General features: G+C 40.6%; 1 protein-coding gene across 1 annotated transcript; it reads left to right on the top strand.

Moving 5' to 3' along the window:
• Window positions 1-33: 33 nt before the first annotated feature.
• On the top strand, window positions 34-24,088 carry stac (SH3 and cysteine rich domain). Its single transcript, XM_029494125.1, has 12 exons — window positions 34-147; window positions 1,355-1,387; window positions 2,986-3,319; window positions 9,639-9,772; window positions 13,355-13,436; window positions 13,623-13,729; window positions 14,754-14,835; window positions 15,483-15,550; window positions 18,088-18,185; window positions 20,215-20,266; window positions 20,869-21,006; window positions 22,677-24,088. The coding sequence occupies exons 1-12, from the start codon at window positions 34-36 to the stop codon at window positions 22,773-22,775; spliced, it is 1,341 nt and encodes a 446-aa protein (XP_029349985.1). The 3' UTR covers window positions 22,776-24,088.
• Window positions 24,089-25,980: the final 1,892 nt, after the last annotated feature.

The raw sequence follows: 25,980 nt of genomic DNA, 5'->3' as shown, positions 1-25,980 counted from the left end.
TTTTTTTTTTTAGTGAAAACAGGAAGAGAGAGGATGATCCCGCCGGCCAACATGATTCAGGACGAAAGTGGGGGCAAAGAGGACGAACGGGACCAGAATGAGACTCCTAAATCTCCGAAGGCAAACGGCAGCCAGCAGGAAACCAAGGTAGGTCTGCGCTCTCATCGTTTCTTATTTACCATCAGATGATCACCATCATCACACTGTGCTCCGGCCCAACTCTTATTTATAGAGCCGGGCAAACAAACTTCTAACATCACAATAAATCCGACTCGACAGGGAGCAGCTGAGAAGCAGAGAAACACTGATTTTAGCTGCAGCTTCAGCAGCACATTTCTGACTACACACAACCTATTTCACCTAAAGACTATCATCAGTAGTACAAATGAGATAAAAAAAAAAAAAAGTGCCATGAGGAGTATTATTACAGAATTATTTTAGTATCTGAGTGTGGGTGACCCTTTAAAATAACTCTATGGTATTGATGTAAGGAAACAACCCCTTAGTTAAAAGTCAAATCACTTTAAACTCACTGTTGTGTGCCACAAAATCTCATTATTTTTGAAATCAATATTAGTGCTGTGCATTTTTGTTAAGGGACAAGTCTATATACTGTGTACAGGCACCAGCTTCTAATCGTTTTCATGTAAAAATACTGAGAATGGAAGAGCTAAGTCTGCTTATAATAGTATAAGTGTATATATAAGTGTGCTACAGTGGGAAAGTAAGCAGTATAGTATTATTATCATGGGTATTTTAGGTAATATATGGGATTTGTACTTTCTACTTGTGGCTCATATAGGAAAGTAGGCTGTGTGTTAGAGCTCCAGAGCCGCTTCGGGCGTTTTGCCATCTATTTGGGTCACATGGTGTCCAGACTACTACAATTAGCAGGAAAATATTGGACCCATCATCATGACAGTGGATAGTGACAGTGAGAGCGCTCACCAATGACAGACGAGACTCGTACTTACCTCTCGTTCACTGTCTCTAAAGATACAGCTTCTACATTCATTCATGCTTAGCCTTTGCTTTCTCGGTTGAAATGGGGTGACACAGGTTGTCTCCTCTGTTGCTTTATGTCTCTTACTCCGGCATGCAGTCACTGGGTATTTCAAAAAACTCCTGGCTGACTTTTCACTTAATGTTGACGCTCTTGCCAAACAGCCACAATCACTTCCAATGTTGTAGGCGGAACACCTCACAAAAAAAAAAAAAAAAAAGTAAAAAAAGGGATTTGAGAGAGTGTTTAATCGTCTTACCAACAGGAAAACCAGCGCGAGCTCCTTATTTGGCTGAAAAAGTTTAACACCGTAAAGTAAAGCTGTGTTTGTGTTTTTATTCCTCCCTTAAGAATACTGTGAGGCCTGAACATCAGAAGCGCAAGGTGAGCCTCCACTCTTGTGCAAACTGTAGAGTACTGCTGGTTTTAGTCCATCATGGCAGCATATCTGCATGTACGCGAAGATAAAAGCTGTTTCACAATACAACTTTAACTGCTTTTAAATGATGACTGATATTTCAGATGACATGTAAGGTTTAAGTCCATCACCACTGTAGAGGGCTCCTTTTGGTCCTGGGCTGCATCAGTAATTACAATGATTTGAATGTTATATTATGCTTCCATTTATTTTTATTTTTATTTTTGCATTCCCCTGCTCAGCTCCCATTACCCCCAGCTTTATGACCAAGCACATATCTTATGGATGTAGTGCCGTCAATTACAGCATGAGCCCCATGGATGCATGCACAGCCCCTCACTTTGCTGATTTTGCATTGTATATTTTTTATTAAGAGTCTTATTTTTCTTATACAAATCCATAGACTATCACCTGACAGGACAGAGGTGTAACATCCTTCACCATCACAGCATCTTTCGATACAACAAAGAGATCTTACAGAGATATATCTATGGAACTTTATTATCCAGAACCAGTTGTGTTTGTATTATCATGATGTTCTTCTGCTATTTTTATTTTCAGGGTGTATAAAAGCCATGCCACTGAAGAGCTGAAATAGGTTGCAGCAAAATGAATGTGTGCTGCATGTCATTGTCTGTTTTGTGTGCAGACCTGTGTGGGTTCATGTGTGTGGGTAGTAACGGCAGAGAAAGGGTCCAAATTGATTGTTCCCAAAGTGACCTGTGGAGCTGATTGATCTACTCCATGCCAAAGCTGGAATGATAAGCACTCTAAACTATTTCCTCAGCCATGTCTGCCAAAATATCAACAGAAAACAATGTGCGTTTTGAATGTTTACTCTCCTAGCAGGGCAACAAAAATACGGGAATTCATAAGAATATCTCGTTGCAGAATTAGTTGATGTGATCTATGTCTGTGTTTACATGGCTGTTACTTTGTGGCAAACATACTTCGAAGGGAACGGGTCAACCTTGAGCAACCAGCAGAACAAGAGCTAATCCCCACAGGGCGTCTACCTGTTTATGGCCTCACATTCAGATAGAACGGGATAAAACATCATAAGGAGCCCTTCCCTACTCCAGCCTGAAACCCGGACCGTAATATCACAGTTCGGTAGCTTCGCCATTCTTCATGATGTGTGCGAGCCCAGAATTAAGTGGCTTTCACAGGGGAGGAAGTACACACTGTGAGGTTAAATGAGGAGTTGTCGGTGTAGAGTGTTATGAATAGCATATTGTAAAATTGGAGGCTAATGAGATTGATAGAGGCCTACGCTCTAAGATGGCATAGCTTGTGAGAAATAGCATTGGAATGATGCACCTGGAAATCACATTATCCTCCCGGCAGGCAGCCTCGAAGATTTTCCACCGTGCAGTGATAAGTTGCCCTCAGTAATGCTCCATTTATCGGCCATCACACAACCGTGCGAACGTTTTATAGACTTTGGAATCCAGTACTTTTTTTAGGCTACTACAGAATTTGATTACTTTACATCCCACGTTTCTCTTTCTTCTGTCGTTCCCTCTTATTCCGGTTTTCTTAAACACTTTATCTCTCTTTTCAGCTGCAGAGACTCAAACGCTCCTTGTCATTCAAAACCAAGAGCGTCCGGAGCAAGAGTGCCGACAACTTCTTCCGGACCAGCAACGACAACAAGACGGAGCTTCTCTCTGATGTGAGCAGCAGTACGGGCCATCTCTGCAACATTGGGATGGCCCCGCCGCACACCACCAACCTCCCCATCCCCCCGGTCCCCCCAGCCATCCCCTGCGCTCCACCTCCCACGTCGCGCTCCCAGGCACGCAACCCGCTGCAGGTGGACTCGGCAGGACACTGCTTCATGGAGCACATCTTCAAGAAGCCCACGTTCTGTGACGTCTGCAACCACATGATCGTAGGTACGGTTATGGCGCCTTACACCTTCACAGCGGGGATCAGAATAGCAATAGTGACAAGGTGATAGTGTAAAGCAAAGAAAAAGCTGCACATCATCTAATGAAGCCAGCAGCCATCCGAGTTAAAATTATTAGGTGATAATAATATGCACAGTTAATATAGAAACAGCAGGAAGTAAACTGTTACTGTTTCCTAAAGTCCCTACCTTTGTTTTACTGTGCAAAGGCGATATTGTGAGGCAGTGAGAGTAGTTTAAAGTGCACAGACACACACATGCAGACAGAACCCGAACCGGACATTACCCGCCTTCATCTGCAGACATGCGACAGAAGTATCTCCATCCTTATTCCCAAACTGCAACTCTGTCGCTCCATCTGAGGTGTGTCGTCGCCTGTTCCCCCCTCACCAGATGTTCGGGTTTCTGTGGCTGCTCCCCTCCTTGTTAACCATCAGCACTGAGGGACCACTGGCTCTTATATCTCAGGGCTTCTACAGCACAATAATGACAAAGGCTGTCCGTGCCATCTGTTCATTAAGCCCCCAATATCAAGGGTGGTAGCAAATAAAAGACACTAGACTGGGAGGAGTATAGGGTAAAAATGTGCACGTGTACAAACCCAGTTTCCTGCTGGGGTTAAAAGCCTCATGTTTTCCAGCAGTCTTTTGCACAGATGGAGTCCATGTTCAGACGATTCATTTAAAAATCACAAAATTGAACAGTTAAGTATTTTCTGCATTCTGACACCTTTTTGAAGTTAAAGTTCTTAGGTAGGAGAATCAAATATTTCGACCTGACAGTACAATATTTAGCATTCCTCTCAGTTTTATTGGGCTTTCTAGCATCTTTCTGTGTTAGTTTTATAGTCTGCTGTGGTTCACTTAGATCTGTGAAAATGCAGCTGTTTTCAGACAAAAAGCTCTATCCTCTGCACGACTGGCATGCACCAAACCGCAGCCAGACACCATAAGGCGCTGAGGACAGTTGAGCATTTAGCGACTCAAGATTTTCAATCACCAGCTGGAGTCTACTCAGAAAGAAGGTTAATGTTGCTCCATAGCCTTTGCAGCTGTTTACCAAAAACTTTCCAATATCAATAGGCGATTATTTATTAAAACTACGTGGACTGCTTTCTGCAGCCCTGACACGACAGCTATTACAGGGTTACCAGTTTCCACATGCTGAAATAATGTCATTGTAAGGTTCAAAGGTTGACAAGCATTAAGTTCCAAAAGAAGCAAAGGTCTAGAAGTAATGGTCGCACTGAGCCATTGTCATCATCCAGCCTGGCCTGAAAAGCAAGACCACTGAAATAAAACTGTATTCCAGCATTTTGAAAATTTTACAGGATAATAGTCCTTATTGCTCAGATTGTTTTACATAACTTGGTCAGAGATGTGTGTTGATTGGCCTGAGCTCTGAATGGACCTCTGGCGTTTTGTTGGTGATGAAAGTGTGATGTCAGGTTTGCCTGGACTGTGATAGTTGCTGTGCCCTCCGGTGCAGCCGGCGAAAAAAAAGATGCTGCCCTCTTCTCCATTTGTCCTGTTTTGATGAGAACACAACACAATCACCTGCGGAGATGAGAGAGAGAGAGAGAGAGAGAGAGAGAGAGAGAGAGAGAGAGGGGGAAAAGACCTGGGCAGTTTTTTTTTTTTGTGTGTGTTTGTATTTAGTGCTGTTGAAGTCAGACTGTCTCAGAGCCAGAGACCAACACACAGGAGAGAGATTGGGACAGTAAAGGAGACGCAAACTGGTACAATCACACTCATTTGTGAAGTTTACATGACGCAGCAGTTACACATCCCTCGCGTCGGAGATTTAGGTCTTGAACGTATTAGTTTATACAAACCTGGTCTGGCCTATGCGCATTTAAATCAGAATGTGTGAATATTAATCTTTTTAATCAGTGTGACTTTTGTAGAAAAAAGATACATTAATACTCAATAATATATAAAAACATAAGCCCTTAATGTGTTAATATGGAAAAGAGCAGACTGGTAATAAAAAGCATCTATTTTCTCCCTACAGGAGGATTAATTATTCGATAAAAGTAAGTTCAAATTTAATGTGTCACCCATAATAAATAATAAAAATAAGAAGCTGAATTGTATTATGCTGCTCTCTGAGTCATCCATTAGTGTTACGAGAAGAAGGCAGAGTAAAGCACATTAGTAAATAATTGATAGCGCCATAAACATATTACCATTTTTACGTGGGTGTTGATCTGTTTTGAAAGAGCTTCATCGGTTTTTGAAAACCTTTGTACTGTATATAAGAGGGTACCTCATCCGCTGTGTTCAGATGATGAGAACAATTGTATTTCAACATCAGAATAATAAAACTGTCACTGTATTAAACACAGATACAAAACAGAAGTTAAAGTTGATTGTTCTCTGGATGTTGATGGTTTTTGACAGGTAAAAGTTTTATGAAGCCATGTTGACCAGACACAAATATAGAATTTAGAAAAAGAACCACGGACTGTGATTTAATTATCATCATCATCATGCTTCAAGCTTCAAGTACCTCTTACCGGTTGGCCATTGTGATGATTTTGTTTTTTGTTTTTTTTATGGCTCTACAGAAGAGGCAGTCGTGTCTGTTTTTTTGGTTGGATTTTCAGGGCAGTCTTTCTGTCCATGTCTCTTCAATACAGTATCTCAAGATAAGAAAGCCTGAATGGTGTTTCATTACATGAGGCACAAACATGAGCTGATTAGATTTGGAGAGAAAAATGTCACTGTGACATCACAAAAAAAGGTTTTTGGCCTGGAAGTCAAGAGGTATTCTATGGATGATGATAAATACACTTCACAGTATGAGTGTGGACAGACAGGCTGGCTGGTTATGGCAGATATCACATGGTCATACATATGCTTGGCAGTGAGTCGCTGGTTTGAGTCTGACCAATTATGTGACATATTATTCGCCTGCTGTCTTTCCCCACATAGACTAAATCAGTCTGCCGTGATTGTCCCTAGTTTATCTGTAACATCTAATTTATTTCATAGATTCAATTAAAAGTTCATTTTCATGGATTTAAGGAGCACGTTTGGAAATGTTGTTCCATTACGTGAGTTTAAGTCAGTTTAATTTAATTGAGAGAATTTAACAATTCTTACATCTATTATGCATTTTATTTGATTTCATTTAACTGACACAAATTCCCCCAATTTTAAGAGCCAGGTTGATAAAAATGAAATATTCACAACTTTCAGGTTGCTGACTCACATAAAATTATCTGTATACAGAGACTGGCTTATATTTAAAGTTATCTGCCTTTTCTAATATTGCATACAATATGCTGAATACATGGAGATGGAACGTGCCATCATTTACCATACTTTCGAAAAACATCACTCAAAAACATATTTTTACTTAGCTTTAGCAATTTACTTGGGGGATCCTTAAAGCTGCAAATCAATTAGCAAATTAGCATTTCCTCCACGTGTACAACACTTCCGCTGTGTCAGAGATGTGTTTTATTACTAGTTTGACTGGATACCACTTCTGAGTTACGACCTTGTCTCTCATTCTTGATGGCTCGGTGACAGCTAAATGCCACATTGGCTTTCAGTCTCATGTTTCACAAAAAAGCATCATGACAAACTGTGTTGAGCTTGTGGAGAAAATATCTAAAAATGTCAGATCAGGAATTTGAGCCTTGGCTTAAGTCAGAGGTAGCTATTTTCAGTGTCATGAGGGTGAAGTGCATCTGTTGGACCTGGTCCAGACTGAAATACCTCAAAAAGTATTTGATGGCTTGGCAACAAATTTCGTACCGACATACATGTTTCCCATATTATGTAGCCTTCTGCTGACTTTTGCCCTAATTACATCATGATCTAAATATGTTGTTCTGTTTCACCGACTTTGGTATGGATTGTTATGAAACGTAATATTTTATTTAGTGGCAGCATCTGGAAAAAAAAAAGTGTATTTATTCTATTAATTACTATTTAAGCCTCTGACTGGTATTTTGTAAGAAATATATTAGAAGATTGTTCTGCTTTCAGAAGACCTCTAATCACAGATAGATACATAAAAACAGCTGTAGTATGGTGTTAGGCATGTCCCAGAGGGGGAATGGTGGGAGAAAATTTAATAACTATTTCATGTCTGTGAATGATATTAAAGAGAGATGCTAAGGTCAGTGTTTTGGAGGAGCTTAAAATACAGAAAAGCCAGAGGGGTCACTGGCACAATGAAGGCTGCACAGGAAATCAGAGAGAGCAGCAGCTTAATGGATCAGCATGTGGCTACAGCAAAGCGGATGAGCACTGTGAGAAAGATACTGTAGGGCAGAAAGACGGGGAGTGGAGGCGGGAAGAGTGACTGGAGGAGGATGAGAGAAAAGATCAATAAGGCATGGAAATCAGAGAAACAGGTGTCTTCTTTTTTTCTGTAGCGTAAATGAATAACAGGTGAAGAAGCTGAGAAAAAGCAAATGGCAGCAAGAGCAGCGCCCGTCAGCCACTTTCCCCAGAGCTGTGCTGGCCTCCTGAGCCCTGAGGAAAAAACACCTAAACAGACACACACTGCCATCACTTAGGTCAGCTTTTTGTACCGTTCTGCTGAAACACAGTAGCGTGATGATGTCTTAGTGGTTTTAATTAACATGGAGGCGTCTTGTTATTCTCCCATGATGGAATGAGTCAGCTCGACAGTCGCGTCACTGGCTCCCAGCTCTGGTGCGTCCACAGAGACAGGCGAGGACATGGGCCCCAGAGTAGAAACAGTTTGCTGACCTGATGGAGAATGAAACCCAAAGTGCTCATTAGACATTATCATCAGCTGACCTCATTTCCAGTGACCTAAAAAAGTTAGTGCAGGTTGGGCTCATTGCCTCGGCTTCTGTTGTGGCTGACCGGCAGCCACTCAGGCTGGGATCGCATTGCGCGCAGTTTCCGTCTCAGTGTAATTACCTCTGCCAGCTCAGCCGAGCGGATCCAGTTTTCCAGACATTACTAAGTTTCGCTGCTGTCCAGCTCCAGATTGCCGTGACACAGGTCACACTGCAACACGTGAAGAGCATGCCGAGGTTTTCTTTTGTCCTCTGGCTGAGTTAACTACACATGAGGTGAGGCACATATCTTGTGTTTGTTGTCTTGTTTGAGGATCAGGTGTTCTGCTTGGTTTGATGTTTACACTGCAGCCAGCTGATCTTTTTCACCCAACATATTAGCTAAAGATGCTGCATTTCCAGGGTTACCTGTTTAATCTGTCCTATACTCTCCCTCCTGTTCTTTACGCCCACTAAAGGGGATCAATGATTCCTGTGCATATCCGTATTTTCACATGCACACATGGAGGGTGTGTGCATGTGATCATTGATTAATCAATAAAGAGCTGGAGGCGGATCGCTGCCAGACTGCAACTATTAACAGTTCTGGCATTTGATAACTGTCCTCTGTGGTTCATGTGATGTACGATGACAAAAGCCGCTGCTCTCAGACAGCAGCGTGCAACACACAGCGCTTCGTGGGCTCGTAAGGAACTTGTCTTTTCTCAGGATCCCGTCTCTTCTTTTATTTTCCCTGACAATTAGGCCACCATCATTCATTTGACAGGGCGACACAACATGAATAAAACATATATTTGGTTATGCAACTATCTTCTACTTTCCAGTGATAGCTTGTTATTAGCTTAACTACTAAATTAAAGTTTGGCTCTGGCATACATATTATTTGTATGAATGCGGAATATGAAATGAATATTCAGTATAAAAGCATTCACAGCCTCAGTGGAGAGTAGACTCTCTGCCTATGGTGGCTCATGGAGGCCAATTTTCTGTCCTGAGCAGGTAGAAGTATTTTTTTTTATTTAATTCTGTCATTTTTTTTTTATTAATGGCCAGCCTGTCTTTGTTAAGATGTATCTTCTGTCAATATTCCTGTTTTTACAATCTCATATCGCTATCAAAAACAAGGTTGCCATTCCCATTTTTCGTCTACAATATCTCCCTGTATCACTGATTGTTCACACAGACACACAAAAATCAATGTTATGTAACATTGGTTCACAAGTAAAAGAGATTAATCTACATTAATTCCTGCCACAGTGAGTCATGCAGCAATAAGCAAGGCTGGTCATTTAAAGTCAGTTTGACTTAAGATGGTTTTGCAGAAGTGCACATATCGTGTTGCATTTGCTAAATTTTGTCCCTGTAAAAATGTTCCACATGTAATTTTGACAGCTTTTTTTTAATGGCTCTGGCTTTTCAACACTAAATAAATGAATGAGATGGAGTTCAGTTCCTGACAGCAGAGATTTAAACCTGTTGCCTCTCTTCACAATGTGTGTGTGTGTGTGTATCTCAGGTACCACGGCCAAACACGTGGTGTTCTTGGCGGGAAACACAGCAAAGCACGGCCTACGTTGCAAAGCCTGCAAAATGAGCCTCCACCACAAATGTGAGAACGGAGTGGGACAGCAGCGCTGCATGGGCAAACTGGTGAGATGCATCACACACAAAGAAAGACACAAGGCATGATATCGACAGCACATTCTGTCAGCAGACTCCCAGACATAATCACTGGTCTGAACCAAGCCTGACATATGAGAGCTGGCTGCCTGTCCGTTTCCCAACAGAATGTGCTTATTCAGAAATCACACTCTACGCGTTAGCGTGCCAGGACATCTGTGACCACCATCCATCCTCGTCATCGTCCACATTATCATTACATCATCAGTCTGTTGGCCTTTGTCTGGGAGAATGTTACAGCACGCCATTTTCAGAAATACCTGCCTCGGCCTCACCTCCGAGTTCTGCTATGCTGCTGTCCACATTTATTATTAACTCAGGATCAATGTCATCACATCTGATGCAGCTTTATCACCACTACTGAAGACACTTTGAATTCTGATGCCTAGTCTTTTTTTTTATATAAGTTCAGCCTAAATCTGTTTCAGTGTTAGAGGGTGCTAAGTATTGAGATTTATCATAATTTTATTAAGTATTAAATTCAAGAGCAGAGTTTTGAAGTATGAGCTAGATGGAGAAGGTGGCCATATTGACTGGTGTTAACTATACAGCATAAATAATATCACAGCATATTGACAATCTGCTGTTAATTATTCTCATTTAACGGCCAGTTTCTTTGGTGTAAGACAGATATAAATACTTCCACAGACGCCCAGAAAACCGGCAGTCAGGACTGAACTGGTGCTTATAGTGATTCACACACACGAGCCACACTGCAGACTGTGGCGCTGTTAGCTCATATCATGTGTGAGCTGCTGTCCCGTCTAACCTGACTGCACCTTGCTTGTAAAACGTTTGGCTGGAATCAATTGAAAAAATCTACAATGTAGCACTTCTTTTAGAGCCTCCTTTCTCCTTTCCTGGTGTGACGTCTTTCCACTACATGCCTGCGGAATGAGGCTTGAAGATGTGATCAGCTCTCAGGAGTGGAAAATGAGGTTGAGAGGTCATGCATAAAAAGGGAAGTTTCCCCAGCGGAGTACAGCTCTAAATTCAACTTACTCTAAACTTGGACACTTCTGAAGCCATGCTTGTTTTTGTTGGCTTGAGAACCCTCGAGCAAAGACATGAAGTAAGCTCCTGGTCTGAATCTTCAGTGCATCTTCATTTGTTCACCAAGTTTCTGGGCTTACGGAGACAATGGTAACTCTTTAACTAATGTATCTGAGGTACCTGTGAGATTTAACGTGCAGGCTTCTGTGGTTTACTATTTGGTTACATAACATGGCTTCATTTATTGCCTCAGATATGTGCACGAGAACGCTGATTTGTAGTTGTTAGTGTTGGTGACAACATAAAAAATATTAATCTTTAAGAAACAGTCTACAAACTAATATCTTTTTATGGGTCTGTGTTGAGTTTGCAGGGACAGTTTATTAGTCACTTAAATACCAAAAGCTGACAGGAAACTGGAACGCAGTCATTAATGACAACTCCATTAAAGTTTCCGGGAGGCCTGCCAGTCCCTAGAAAATCGATTATAGATGCAATTAATAATAATTAAAGTTTGCATCAGATCATTTGCAGGCAAATTTCAAAAAGATGAACTGATTCAGGTTTTTACAAGCAAGATAGTCACTCACACTCACAATAACAGCAGGTAGCCATAACAATGAAAAACCTTGCCCATATTCACAACCACATCTTTTACTCCATCTTTCTGTGTCATCCTCAACAAGTGGTTGTTGAAAGGACTTCGGACTTCCAAAGGTAGATTGCAGCTCATCGCCCATCATTTATTTACAGTATTAATAAAGTTCAGATTTTATCAGCAAACAATGAAATTGTGCACCTCAGTTGTAGCAGATAAGTGTAAAGTACAACTAAATGACCATCCTGAATTCCTTCATTGCCGTTCTGTTTTATTCCTCTGTCAAAACAGCTGTGATGAAACAACAGCGCGTGCATCTTAAAATGCTGAGTGGCTGTTTGGGTTTTTTTTTTTTTTACTTCTTTTTAGTTTGCAACTAAAAGGCTGCCGTCAAGTCTTGCAATAAGCTCAGGGAGCTGAATGGTAGCTTATTTTAGCCATCTCATCTTCACGAAGAGTGTCAGATGAAGAATTAAGGAGGAATAATTAGCAGCGCAGATTTCACCATCTGCCACTTGAATGCACGGAAGGTGAATTTTTAGAAAAAAGGCTGTAATCAAGTAACATCACACCTGCCAAAACCTGATACCATCAGTGTGCTGCAGGTAAAATTACATCTTCATAGTTTGGGTAGAATTTCAGTCTCTTCGGGGCTTAATATGGATTCAGAACTGATGGGGAAGTATTGATTGGTCAGGGTGTGGGCAGTTAATGGATATAGAGATGATATTTATTTGAAATCCTTGAGAAATGAGAGAGCTTTACCAGCAGGTATATTTAGGCAATTTTCTGGCAGGTAATCACAGATAAACCAAATCTATTCCTGCATGTTGGGATTTCAACTATGTGTATAAATATTTATTGCTTTATCTCATTCTGAAATTGTATTTCGGTTGTTCCCATATTTGGGGTCGCCACAGCAGGACAGCTTGATTTGGCCACAGTTTTTACGCCGGATGCCCTTCCTGTTGCAACCCTCCTCGTTTTTCCAGACTTGGGCTCAGCACAAGCCTACCACTGATTTGTCTTGTGGCTGGGGCTTGAACCTGTGGCCTCTGCAGGCAAACCATGCACTTTTCCACTGAGCGATGTCCCTGGGCTCTGAAGTCGTATTTATACATCTTTTTCATGAATTTAATAAACTGATAATGTGCTTAAATTTAACTGAAGCAGTGCACCACCACAATGTGGACTGAGGCTGACAGCCTGTCCAGCATCTGCGCTGCAGCTCCACCCTCTTTGTGTCTCCTGCTGTTCCCCCCTCAAGCTATCCAAAACAGCAGTTGTGTAATTTTCACATCATCATTTTTTCTGTGTGTGTGTGTGTGTGTGTCAGGTAGTCAGTTACAGTAGAAAACATACATGTGTTTCTCTGTTTCATTGCTAAACATTATTAACTTTATAATATACTGCCTGATAATGTGGCGAGATGCTGGTGTAGTTTTCTGGTAACTACATTCACATCTTCATTATTACAGCCATGCTTATGTTCTCACATTAAAAGTTTACCGTGATCATCAGAATTAAATCAATCAATCTTCATTTATAGAACACTCATACATAAAATGTAGCACAAAGTACTTTACAAGGTTGAAAGAGATGCCCCTGCCACCCACATACACCATCATGATACAGACATAAAAACGTGTGACATGCAGAGCGACCAGGTGACAAAATGGGCGATTTGGTTGTGATAGAGCAATACGCTTTTAACAGGCCACTGTTTTTTCCATGTTTTATCCATATATAGTGCTCCGTTTCAAGCTGAAATATGCTTGAGCTTGCAGTTTGAAGAACTTAAGCACTACAATGTCAGCTGTGTTCAGAAGAGTTTGATTCAATAGAGTTATGTGCGGTATTTCAGTGTCAGAGTGCTGCGTTGCCTGCAGTGCTGCATATTGATTTGCCTCTAATGTCTAGTGCCTCTCTCTGTTTTCCCCTCTCTGTTTTAATCTCCTCAGCCAAAAGGCTTTCGGCGGTACTACAGCTCCCCACTGCTGATCCAGGAACAGTACGGCTGTATCAAAGAAGTAATGCCCATCGGTGAGGAGTCTAGAGCTTCATAATAAGCTCAGTTCTGTGTGGGATGGGAGTGAAACTGGGCTCCACCTGTCCAGAACCACTATCCTACTGATTTATAGTATCTAATCAGTGTTGGAGTATTGTCAATCTGAACCTTAATATTTGTTGGCCATCATTCATTATGTTTTGCATCACTCTCTTCTATAGCCTGCGGAAATAAGGTGGATCCTGTGTATGAGGCCTTAAGGTTTGGAACGTCTTTGGCACAAAAGGCCAAGCGAGCAAGCGGCTCTGAGTCTCCACACAGAAACTCGGTAAGAAAAAGATAATACACGACGGCTGGCACGTAATACCATCGTACTTCCATCAACTTTGAATGCAAACTGATTGTTGTTCATAGAGCTTTGTCTGAACCAGTTGTTCTCCTAATTAAGACACACTCGTAAATTCTCTCCGTTCAGTTTGGATGTTATGCTTATCTTTTGTTCCACTGGAGCTGATCGTCAAAATAGATACAACCACTGCAGGGCTGTAAACACTACCAATAAAGGCAGTCCAGTCCAGGCAACCATAACGGATGATGATCGTGCAAACGCTCATGTTACACTTCTGAAGATGGACTGGACTGATTTTTGAGCTGCAGTCCTTTCTAGTCTCCTTTTCATCTCTGTGTTTAATGCGCAAGCAAATCTGTGTTTAATAGCTTATCACTTCCAATGTAAGCTAAACTGTATAAGCAGGCTGGATATGAGTCTCTGCATGATGGCATCTGAAAGTTGTTGGCTTTGGGCCATTCTGTCCTATGTAGCTTTTAGTAAATGGGTTTGTGTGTGTGTCAGAGGAGCCTCGGAGACAATGTGATCTCTACAGGGGTAAAGCTAATCGTTTCCACATGCAGACTTAAAAACAGTGTGTGTGCCACATTACAGATTTCTCCAAAAAGATGGTTTGTCTGAGAAAGTGGGTTTATTTTAGTTTGTTCTGTTATTTGAGTCTATTTACAGTATATTTCTGTTTCTCTTTATCGCTTTCCCGTCCTGTTTCCCTTTTTGTATGGTCCTATATCTTCATATATTTCTATCCATCTTTATATTAGAGGCACAGAGATTAGTCTGGACCATTTTTTTTTTTTTAAGTCAAAATAATTGTTTATATTACACTGAAGGAAATATCTTCATATTTGGGGTTGTTGGTTGAACAAACCAAACTTAGACACATCACTTTGGACTGTGAACAACTGGGATAGGCATTTTTGACATTTTTATGACGTAAATAGACTGAAATATGACACACACAATTATTAACATAATAATATACTTTATCTAATAATGTCTGCAGACCAGTGACTTGGATAAAGTTCCAGAGGAAGTGGTGGCTCACAGCAGCAGGCAGGAGCTGCTGAGAAAACACAGTGATGATGGTAAGTACCCGTAATGGTGCACTGTGTGCTTCTGGATCAAAGCCACATAGTAATACAGGGGGAAAAAATACTGTCTGCTTATTCCACAATTGAATCTGAGAAGGTTGCAACATCAAATTCTGCTCCTGTGAACCATCAAATAAGATTCTTCACTATTTTCCACAGATTGTAACATGGCCTTTCCTTTTTCTTCTTCTTTTTTCTTACCTGTAGAAAAAGCTCACAGAAGCGTACTGTGCACTGTGTGTTGCTTTTGATCTAATGATGCTGTTGATTTTCTGCTGCACAATTGTCTCTGTATTGAAGGGCAAAGCACTGACCCCTTTACTGTCTGATGTATTTGCCCTGAGCAGTGAAGAGGAGAAGAGTGGTAGGGCACACCAAGATAATCTGTAGTTTAGAAAAACGCTGTCTGAAGCAAAGCCGCAATGCTGCTGAAATAGCAAACGAAAATACACCTTTTTAGCCTGAGCTGCGTGTCAACAACAAACCTGTTTGTTGTTTGTTTATTGGGCTTGAGTTCATGGAAAAAGGACAGCACTACAAAACGTGTGTTTAATGATATTAATGAACCCCAGAGGCTGAGTCATTGCATTTTTGGTTCTTTTAATTCTGCTGGTAGGTCATTAATTAGTTTGTTTTTTTAGTTTTCACAGTGATTGAGAATGGGACGGAGCATTACCATCAGCCAGAAGGAAAACCAGACGATCTGCCGGTAAGATACTCATCAATCACATAGTTTCACAGAGTACATGGTGTCTAATGCTGGCTTTTAATATATGCCTGGGTAAGCAACAGTTTAGAGTCGTCAACATTTGCAGGAAAGGTTTCAGGCAATTCTTCAATTTGTATCAAAACAAAAACAACGCTGCCCTGTGAGGTAAAGACCCTTCATCTGCAGAGACAATTCTCTGCCACATGAGGAGGAAAAAGAAATAAGTAAATGAACGCTCTGTTGTAGAGGAAATACTCTTCTTCTTCCATTCTACACGGCAGCAACCTCATCAGTCAGCTTGGTCACACAGTTTTTGCAGTGCTTGATATTTTGCAGAGTCTTACTATAATTATTATCATTCACATAGTTTGGAAACTGCTGAGAACCGACTTTGTTAACTGACCAACTTGTGAACTCTCTGAGAACTGCTACCCGGCTCGTCCAGTCCACATCCCTTAAGCATGCATTTGGCCCCTCGCCTCTATCATCAATGCTGAATTTCCCAGGACTTTGAGGGAGAAACTTCCCGTCCTGCTGTAACAAATCATCCCCAAGCTTACTGGACTGTATTGATATGGTGAAGTCTTGACCTTAGTGTTTGGATCTGCAGTTTTGGGGATCTGTGCTGCCACTTTTTATTCTCTACTGGCACTGATGGTGCAAAGTCCATGCCAGGGATAGAAAATGGTTAAATGTCTGTAACTCTGTTATCACACCCTGCATCTTTTCAGCCTCCGTGGGGGGATCTGTGGAGAGGTGCTTTCAGTATCAATGTTATTTGGACAATTTTCAATGTCGAGCCAACTGTCATGTTTACGTTTACAGTTTAACATGTTTATCTCCGTTGTCAACAGTGGAAAAAGAACCACAGATACTTGGACAAACACAAAAATGAACAAATAACCATACAAGGCAAAACACACACACCCTCTGCAGCACGGTCTAACAGTCCATGTCAGAGCAGAGAAGTGCATTGTGTGGCATTATCAGGCTGGACTGAGAGCAGCTGGCTGCAGGCTGTTTGTCTGTCAGCCGACAGGCCCATTAGCTCGGGCTGGCAGACAGACAGATGGAGGCTCGGCAGGGTAATGAGCGGAGAAAAACGCTCGAAAGCGGCTTCTTCACTAGAGAAGGGGCCTCCAATTTGAGATGAGAAGCTCACACGCACAAATGAGAATACGCACAGTGGCACACAGGATCACCATCTGTTCACATTTTTCAGGTTTTGTGTTCAGCTCCCTGAGCTCAATTGACGGTAACACGGTCTAATCCAGTCTGGTTGCTGTGATTTGCTCCTGCTTGAATTCTCCACTCAGAAAAGTGGATCCTGTGTAGAGGACGCTATTTTTGTTTGTCTGCTCATCAAAGGCAGTTTGTGTTTATTCCAAACAAACTTCAGTTCAGATGTTGCTACGAGCAAATAATCTATTCTAGCATTATAGCTACAGGCATAAAGGTGTTGGAAAATAGCAACAAAAGCTCGACTAGTTAATCATTTTCTATTTAGCATGCTTCAAACAAACCATTAATTGTGTGTTTTGCTGAAAAACAAAAAACAAACCCAAAAACTGTTGACCCCAAAGAGAACTTGAACCAGGGAGCAGTATAGCATCCTTTGGCTCATAGTTTGAATTTTATTTCTGCATCACTGCACTCGTTATTGAACAGTCAACTGATACTGGACTCACATTCGCCAGGTCGAAAACTTCGAACAGACATGTTGCAGCTGTTGGAAAACATGCTCATATTAGCCAACAGGCCAAAAGAATTAACTGCATGGCTTCCTTTCACTGGATTTTCCCTCACCTGCTTAATTCTTTAAGAACAGAGGAAAAGGGAGACTGCTATCTTGGCTGTCATCTTGTCAGCCACGTTTCGAGGCATCTGCAGGATCAGGACCATCACAAGACCATTGTTTCTGGTGTTTCAGTTAGCTGCACTGGATTGCCACCTCTAGATGTTGTTGCTTTCACCCAGAGGTCACAGAGGCGGTTGGCCTTAACTCATCCATCAGCCACTTTACCACCAACTCGAAGAAATACAGTACCTAAAAGTGTGTCAACTCATTCAAGTATCTTTTAGCACAGTTTTCCTCCAGGCATCACCCACTAACACAAAAAGTTCTTATTAAAAGTGATTTCAGGGAACCAGCAGGACTCAGACTCAAGGTATTGGAGATGAAACGGGAAAGTGAACCCACCAGGTTTCTGAGCAGGTGTAAAGAACGCCAGAATAGCAGAATAGCTTCTTGCTAATTGTGCTAACACAACCCCGTGCCGTTTAACTTCCTGAACATCCCTGAAAACCTGATCCTGCCTCTCCCACTCATGTTGTCGCTGGATTAATAGGAACAGATTGCAGAACAGCCAAAGCAGCTTGGTGGTCTATTAATGTACTGTAAACAAGGGCTTCTCCTGTTCCTGTAAATGCCAAAGGACTTTTTTAAGATACAACCTCAACGAAAGTGGATGGTGTTTGTGTCTTCGCCTTCATGAAAATTAGATCTCTGTGCTAACAGGTCTGTTTCTCTTGACTAGTTGGGGCAGAGTCAACTACAGAAAGACATCCTCAAGCTGAACACCTTTGTGGCCTTGTACGATTTCACTGCCCAAGAGAGCCATGACCTGGAGATGAGGTCAGTTTGCACACACATATCAATTTACTGAAGGAATCCTGCCACACCACCCACTGACATGACTCACAGCATCTGTCCAGGACCTGCTAATGAATTATTGGTTCTGAAATGGCTAAAATATTTCTTTCTTGATGCATAATCACTGTTCAGAACAATAAACTAAATAAACATATTGGTGTCTAAATTCTGATGATAAAGAACTGAATGGAGGGCTGATTTATTTGTGCATAAATGTGGTCCCTAAAGGTCCGCTTCGAGATAACATCTAAAACAGGGCGGCTTCTCATTCCACTTTTACAGTATAATGCATCAAATAATTGCAATTCCAGCTCCTAAACATTATAGTTACTGGCACTCTTTCAAATTATGATAACTAGTTTGAATGATTTCACACACATTTTTCAGTCATTTGGAATTGCATGGTAAAGGAGCAGCAGATTTATTGTCTTACTTTTAATGAACACTAAAATCAGAATGTATTAATATGTTTCCCAAGCCTGTGATGCATACACAGCAGCAGTGAGAGAAACCAAGGCGCGTTGTGTCTATGATATTTATTGGAAGTGTTGAAAAAGAAACATTATTCAGTGCATGAACGTCTGAATGTCTATCACGAGATGCAGATATTGTCCCCAGCTTAGTGTGACTGATACAGCTCAGGCCCCCAAGAGTGAGACAATTCATCATGAACAGTCCTTCAGCCAAAGTAGCCAGGTTCTCAGGAAAATCCTCAAAGGGTTTAAGGATATGTTTGTTGGTTCCCTCCTTCTATTTCCTGCACAAACACGCACAAATGCACTCATACACATGCAGGCACATACAAGGATACTTCTTCTTTCTCTCTCTCTCATTTGAAATTCATTGATTTTTCTCCTCCAGGACCTCGGTCCTCGATGTTAATGATTCTCTTCCCTGCACAAATGGAAAAAAAAAAAATCTATCAATCTATCAATTTGAATTAGCATTTTAAATGAGAATATCAGTCTCTCTGCTGCCATATGGTCTGATTACTTGATTACTTTCAACTATGTGGTGACTGTGATTATCTTCAGAAATGTATTTTAATAGGAGACTGAATTAGAAATTAATGGTTTAATCAATGATTTTCGTTGTTTTGTTGTTTAACGGATTAAAATGTGATCCTTACTTTTTTCATGATTAAATAGATTTTGGCATGCAGTATTTCAGGGAAATGCTTGTCCCCCCATTTCCTCTTATTCTAATTGGATCCGCATGTATCTGCTTTGTTTACGCCACTTTTTACAGCTGTGCCGTTTCTCACCTTCAATAAACGCTTCTTTTTTGTGAGTCATGATCTTTATTACAAAGCCAAGGACGGCCTGCGATGTAACTGAACTACAAGCGGAAGAAAGGGGAAAAATTTGGCTTAGCTGGAGCTTTTAACATCGAAGCTGACGACTTTGAACACGTGCTAGTAATTATGGCACACATCAGTTGGCCACTGTGATTCATGCTCTTCCTGGATAAATAACAATTTCTTACTGCAAACAGGATTAAGGGTTATCATATGTAATTTAATCAGAGAAAACACTATTATAATTCCTGCTCTGATTAATATTCTAGATGCAAGAGGATATCTTAGCTGGAAAAACTGAAATAACCATTGCTATCTGAGTTTAGCTGCTCTAACTATCTGATTAATGCAAACTGTCTGGACAGTTTCCTTTGGACTTATAATGGAAACGATAGCCGCAGCTAGAGGCATTACACTTACAGGTTGTCTGGTTGTCCCTCTATCTCACTGTTGTAAACGCCTTGTAACACTTTGAGGAACTCCTTTAAAACATTCACTTGGACTCGACAGTGAACTGGTAAAGTTTTAATGGTCAAAGGTCACAGTGACCTGTGAACACGATATCTCAGTTTTTTCAGTAGATCTTTGCATTTGGTACAAACACAGCAGGGGGGTCAATATGCCCCTGTCAACTCTCCTTACACTGCTCGTATATATGTATCGAAAAAAAGTCCTTTGGGCTGAATATGACTTTGTTTTGCCTTTTCTTTGCAGAGCGGGAGATAGGATTTTATTGGCTGATGACTCTAATGATGACTGGTGGAAGGTAGGTACAAACCAGAATAAAACAAAGATAAAGTTTGCAGGTTTGTAGTTGCCCATTTTGGATATAATATGTTTTCCATAGAGGTTTGAAAATAACTAATTAAGATAAATTACACAATTTCTAGCTGCAGATTATAAGAAGAAGGAATATCCGGCCAACAAATTGAATCGAAAGCAACTGGAGAAGAAGGAAGCAGGCTGCCTCAGGAGGCAAATGCGTGACAGATAAATTAGGGAGACAACAGGGCCAAAACGTGACTGTACAGAGGCAGCTTGCTGCCACCAGACCATGAAGTCACTCATCATGCATTTTAATGCTGTTGTTGGTCTCTACAGGCTGCAGATAAACAGAAGCATGTGGCCTGTATGGTCTTTGAACAATGAATACTTAAACAAGTCTAGAGGGAAATATCAGCACCTGATGTAACACTTGCGTGTAATATGTGAAAAATATCTCCTGTATCCTCTTTGTTTTATGGATCAATATCAGTTACTATGATTCAAAATATAACTTCAAAAATGTAAAATACAATCCCTTTATTTCCTTTGCAGTCAGTCCATGCTTCAGCTGTTTCATTGTTTGACAAATATAATTTTTTCCAGGGGGTAATTGAGGACAGGATCGGTTTCTTCCCAGCAGCCTTTGCTCATCAGGTGCGTACCGGGGACCAAGTGTTCAGGTGTAACAGGACGTTCATCGGCTGTAAGGAACAAGGCCAGATCACCCTGAAGGAAGGACAGGTACCAATGATGATGATGATGATGAAGTTAGGAAGTTAACGAAAGGTTTTTTTCTTGAATTTCTAAGAAAGTAATAATATGATTGGAATGAGCTGCATGACCCTAGGACCTATACAGATACATTTAATAATTAATTGACACCAAAAATGAATCCAGGTAATCCAGTAAACATCATCATGTGACAAGAAAGTAACAACCTTTATCACGGGAATTAAATTTGCCACACTTCACCTGTGTGTAATTCTCATTATCAGTCATTATCTAGCAGCTTTACATTAACTGAAAAGTTTGACTGGAGTTTACTGACACAGGAGTCACCATTACATTAGCATTTTTTGAAATAATAGCCGTGCTCATATCAGCCTCCCTTTTTCCCACAATACTTTCCACCACATGTTGGGACTCAGTGGAGTAGTAAAGTAAGTAACCCCCAGTGGAGTTGAAACCGCCAAACACAAGACGGGTCTGTGACCTGCTGCTTTTCTTTTCCAGCCCCAAAAACCCAAGGGAAGCTGTTGTAGAGTGCCTAGAGCGAGCCTGAAAACACAGTGTGTTCTGGCCAATTACGAGGGTCAGTGAGTGAAATGAATAAACATTTATTGCTCAAAATCTAACCCATTCACTTAAAAGCTTCAAAGTGACTTCTAACCCAACCGATTAGTGCTGATTATCATCAGTATTACAGCACTATCATCATCATCATTTTTTAAAACCAACAAGAGTTGGTGTTTTTGCAGATTGCAGATTTTTGCAGATTATACTATGAAACTTCAACAGAGTCTTGTGCCTTTCATTCATGTTAATGCAGGCCTAATAAGTCAGTTAGATATAAAACAATTCCAGACCAATTCACTAGACTCTACAGTATGAATGATGAAAATATTGGAGGGGCCTTCGTGACCATGTAGCATTTGTAAAGCAGTGAAAGCAGTCCAGTTTAGCTCTTTGCAACAAATCAACAGATTCTCACCACAAAGCCACTATATACTATTACCATAAATATAATTTATGATACATATGTTATACTTCACCTGTTTAAAAGTGGAATTAAGGGGTCCAAGCCCACATCTGTGAATACACCCACAGACCAGCAACATTATGCCCCACCAAGGTTAAGGTTGGTGGGGCATAATGTTGTGTAAAGCAGCTTTCGTCCCCTTCCAAACGCACATTCTAACTTTATAACCGCAACCTTGTTTGACAAATTCACCAAACACATAAATTACAGAAAAAGACTGGCCTGTGATCTCAGTCATATTTACTTTTTATATCATGGTGTTTACATCATCACTCAGAATGAAAGTGAGGGGCAATACGATACCTTTGTCTTTTACACAGTGGACAGCCTCTCTCTGCGATCAACAATCGTTTTGTCTCCAGTCAGCTCAACTCGAGAACATAACAGACCTTCGAGGCCTTACATACCACACCAGAAAACCCACTTCGTTGATGTGGCAATAGCTGACACTGGAGGAAATCTGATCACTCACTCACTCAGTCAAGAACATTACATATCATAGGTCTGGCTTTGCTGTTATGGCCAGAACATGAGCTCAAAGAAGTAACTTTGAGCTTGTGTCTTACTGCAATATTTAATTTTTTGTAATCCATATTTTCCGTTCACGTTTCTGTCATTTATTGCTGATGCAAAATCTCTCTTCTGCAATCAGATCTGTGTGAGCAGTGAGGGCGAGCGCAGCGGCTTCATCCGAGTGGCCAGTGGAAAGAAGAGAGGTTTTGTTCCCTGTGATGTCCTGGAAATCATTTGAGAGAGACACTCAGAGAAAGGGCGAGAGAGAGAGAGAGAGAGAGAGAGAGAGAGAGAGAGAGAGAGAGAGAGAGAGAGAAAGAAAGAGAGGGAGAGAAGGAGAGAAAGAGAAGCTGGATCAGCCACCTGGAGGCCAGAGGAGGAAGAGACTGAACATACCAAATGTCTGAGAGGTTTCCCCTCTGAAGAAACTGGAGTTTGAACTTAAAGGTGACGCTGGTTTTGTCACTGAGGACTCCGCTTTGTTGCAGGTCGAAGTCTCTGCACCTTCCTCACTTTCTCTGGGCACAAAGAGCGCTATGTGCTGTTGATAAGTTGACAGGAGATCACTGTATCACTGGATATGACTTAATTTATAGCGCTGATGTGTACTTTTGTGTGTGTGTGTGTGAGTGTATGTGAGTGTGTGTGTGTGTGTGTTTGTGTGTTTTCCCTTAGTTTAATTCTACTACATACTGTTTATTTTGGACTAGCTGCTCATACCTGAGTACAGGAAACACTTACTACGATTGCTGTTAATGTTTCCAGTCATTCCCTACAAATTATTAAGTTTCCAATTCTTTACATTATGTTCCAAACAAAACATTAGCTTTCCACACAGAGCAGCCAACACAAGGTTCTGATAATTACGGCAAAATAATTCATAACACTTCATGCAAAATGTAAAAAAATAAAAAAAACAAGAAAAGAAAGAAAACTTCTTCCTTTAATCTTAAATATCCTCAAAGTCTGTGAAAGGACCTTCCTGTACGTTCCTTGTCCACAGGAACATTCAAACACAATCAATCCAAACAAGTATTTTTTTTTTTCAATCTCTTGTAACAGGTGAGAAACAGCAAAGCACATCGGTGCAACAGGACTTCCAAAAATATCACCCTCATTACCCACCTAGATAATAAGTGCAAGCCGGGATTTTATTTTATGATCACGGTGACACACTGGTTATCATTGTTAGACTCAGTAACTCTGTACTCTGCTGCAGTAAAACACAAACTGTGTCATTGATCCAATTGAACACTTTTGCATTTTTGAAATTTTCTAGATTTATTAATGCCGGTTCATCTTAAAAATTTATTTTCAACTGAATTACTAACTATAGAAACAGAAGAGAAAGTATCCTTGTTATGATCAGGACAGAGACTTGTGACTGATTTGAAAGCTTGTGATCTGGTGACAATGACTTATGAAAGCACAATGGCGACTCCAAGATGTTGGAACATTAAAGTCAAGTCAGCATGTTAACTTTGACTGTGATGACTATCTTGTGGTTTTCTTCTTTCTCAGTTCGGACTTTTCTCAGCAGGCTTTCAGATTCTAACGAAGTGCATTTGTAGTAAGACATCATCATCATAATAGATATCATAGTAGATAGTAGGCTTAGTAGGCTTTATTGAGTGTCCAAGACTGCTATAATGTACATAATATATGTACAAGATTAAACTTCCTTCTTCATCACAATAAGTAAAACCATCCTTATGATTATTCTTTTGTTGTCTCACACTCCTTTTCTTATGCAGGGTCTCACTGTATCTAATATCCCACAATTTAATTCTTACATCACGACAATCATTTCAAAATATTTCCACCCTGGTTCTTCTAACTGCTGTGCTCAGCAATTGGCAATCGGTAAGAAGATTATTATTTGGTGAAGTGGGCAAACAAAAAGTGATACATTATCCAATTATGTATTTTGTAATATGAATAAGTTGGAAGACAACTAGGGTGTGACTCAGTTACTCAGAGTGTAAAGAACTAAAACCAACTGCAAAGCATAAAGTTGTCGAAGTTGGATAAAATAATAAAATCTGCATCGAAAAATTTTATATGTCACAGGTTGCCATGTCTAAGTTTCCTCTTAAAAATACTGAATGCTATATTTTACACTTTACACAAACTTACATGCAACTACTGACAGTTTCTATTGATTATGTTGTCGACTGGTTTTTCTATGTATCTAAAGTACATGCCGACTCTCCAGTTTAATGAAAACATTCATCACAAATATTCTTGAGAACAGTGTCAACTATGAAAATTTGTGCTGCTGATTAACAGTCAAAAGTGAGAGAAAACCATTTGTCAGTGGACCATGAGTGGAGATTGTTGTGGCATCCTGCACTGTAGCCGCCTGCTGTAAATGACATACAGTTTGGGTTATCTGCTATACACTTGGTCCACGACTAAGACTAAAAAAAACAAACAAGACCACTGGCCCATACCATTTTCTGATCCACTCATCTCATAGATCTCCCATCTTTCTGGATACACCCTGACTGGTTCTACTCAGTCATGTGAACAGACACCCGACATGCCCGGCAGTCCAAAGTTCGATGGACAGTCTTGCTGTGGATTCATAGTTTTCTGCAGGTTCGTTATTCAGCTTCTAACATAATTGATTTATTGATATCGATATTTCAATCATATGAACAACAACAACAAAACAAACAAAAAACATATAATAATAATAATAGAAAAGTGAACAGCAAGAATTAAAAGCCAACACAAAACAGTAACCTGCATCACATACAAACTGTTTACATGAGCAAAAAGGAGTAGGAAGAAGTATAACTTAATGACTCAACAGCACATCGATAGAGACCAGCAAATCTCCCAGGCCTGACTCAAACACCCCCCGATGGTTTGTTAGTGTAACAACAGTCCAGTGCAATAGCCCATGATAAGGAAGATTAAATAATGAAACACTGAAAAAGTAACCTTTGAAACCTCTGCAGCTCACTGTGCATGTGATGAAGATGAAATATCTGATGTTCCTTCCGTATGTCATATAAAAAATAGTTGAAATGACTGTTGGATGTCAATGGTCACCTCCCCCTGAGCCTTCACCCACCTTTGTGGAACTTTTTCGTGCACATAAGAACATTATTCATCCCACAACTGACTGTTCGTTGTCACTTTTACAAGTCTCATGATATTTCTAGTCACAGGATGTGAGGTTTTGCAGGTGCTACAGAGATGAGCAATTCTTCTGGCATTGCTGGAAGAAACACATACATTAAAATTAAAATAAATAATACATTTAAATTCAACAGAAAACCAGAAACACATGATGATCCCGTCAATGTTGGTCCAATATCTTTGCTTGAGCTTACATTACACAGGCCCACACATCTGTTTTATCATCTTATTGTAATGCATGCTGACTGACCAAAAAAAAAAAAACACTGCTCGACTTGGACACACTGGCACTG

The sequence above is a fragment of the Echeneis naucrates genome, chromosome 22 (assembly GCF_900963305.1).
Source record: "Echeneis naucrates chromosome 22, fEcheNa1.1, whole genome shotgun sequence".
Classification (NCBI taxonomy): Eukaryota; Metazoa; Chordata; class Actinopteri; order Carangiformes; family Echeneidae; genus Echeneis; species Echeneis naucrates.
This window is presented reverse-complemented; position numbering and strand designations above follow the sequence as displayed.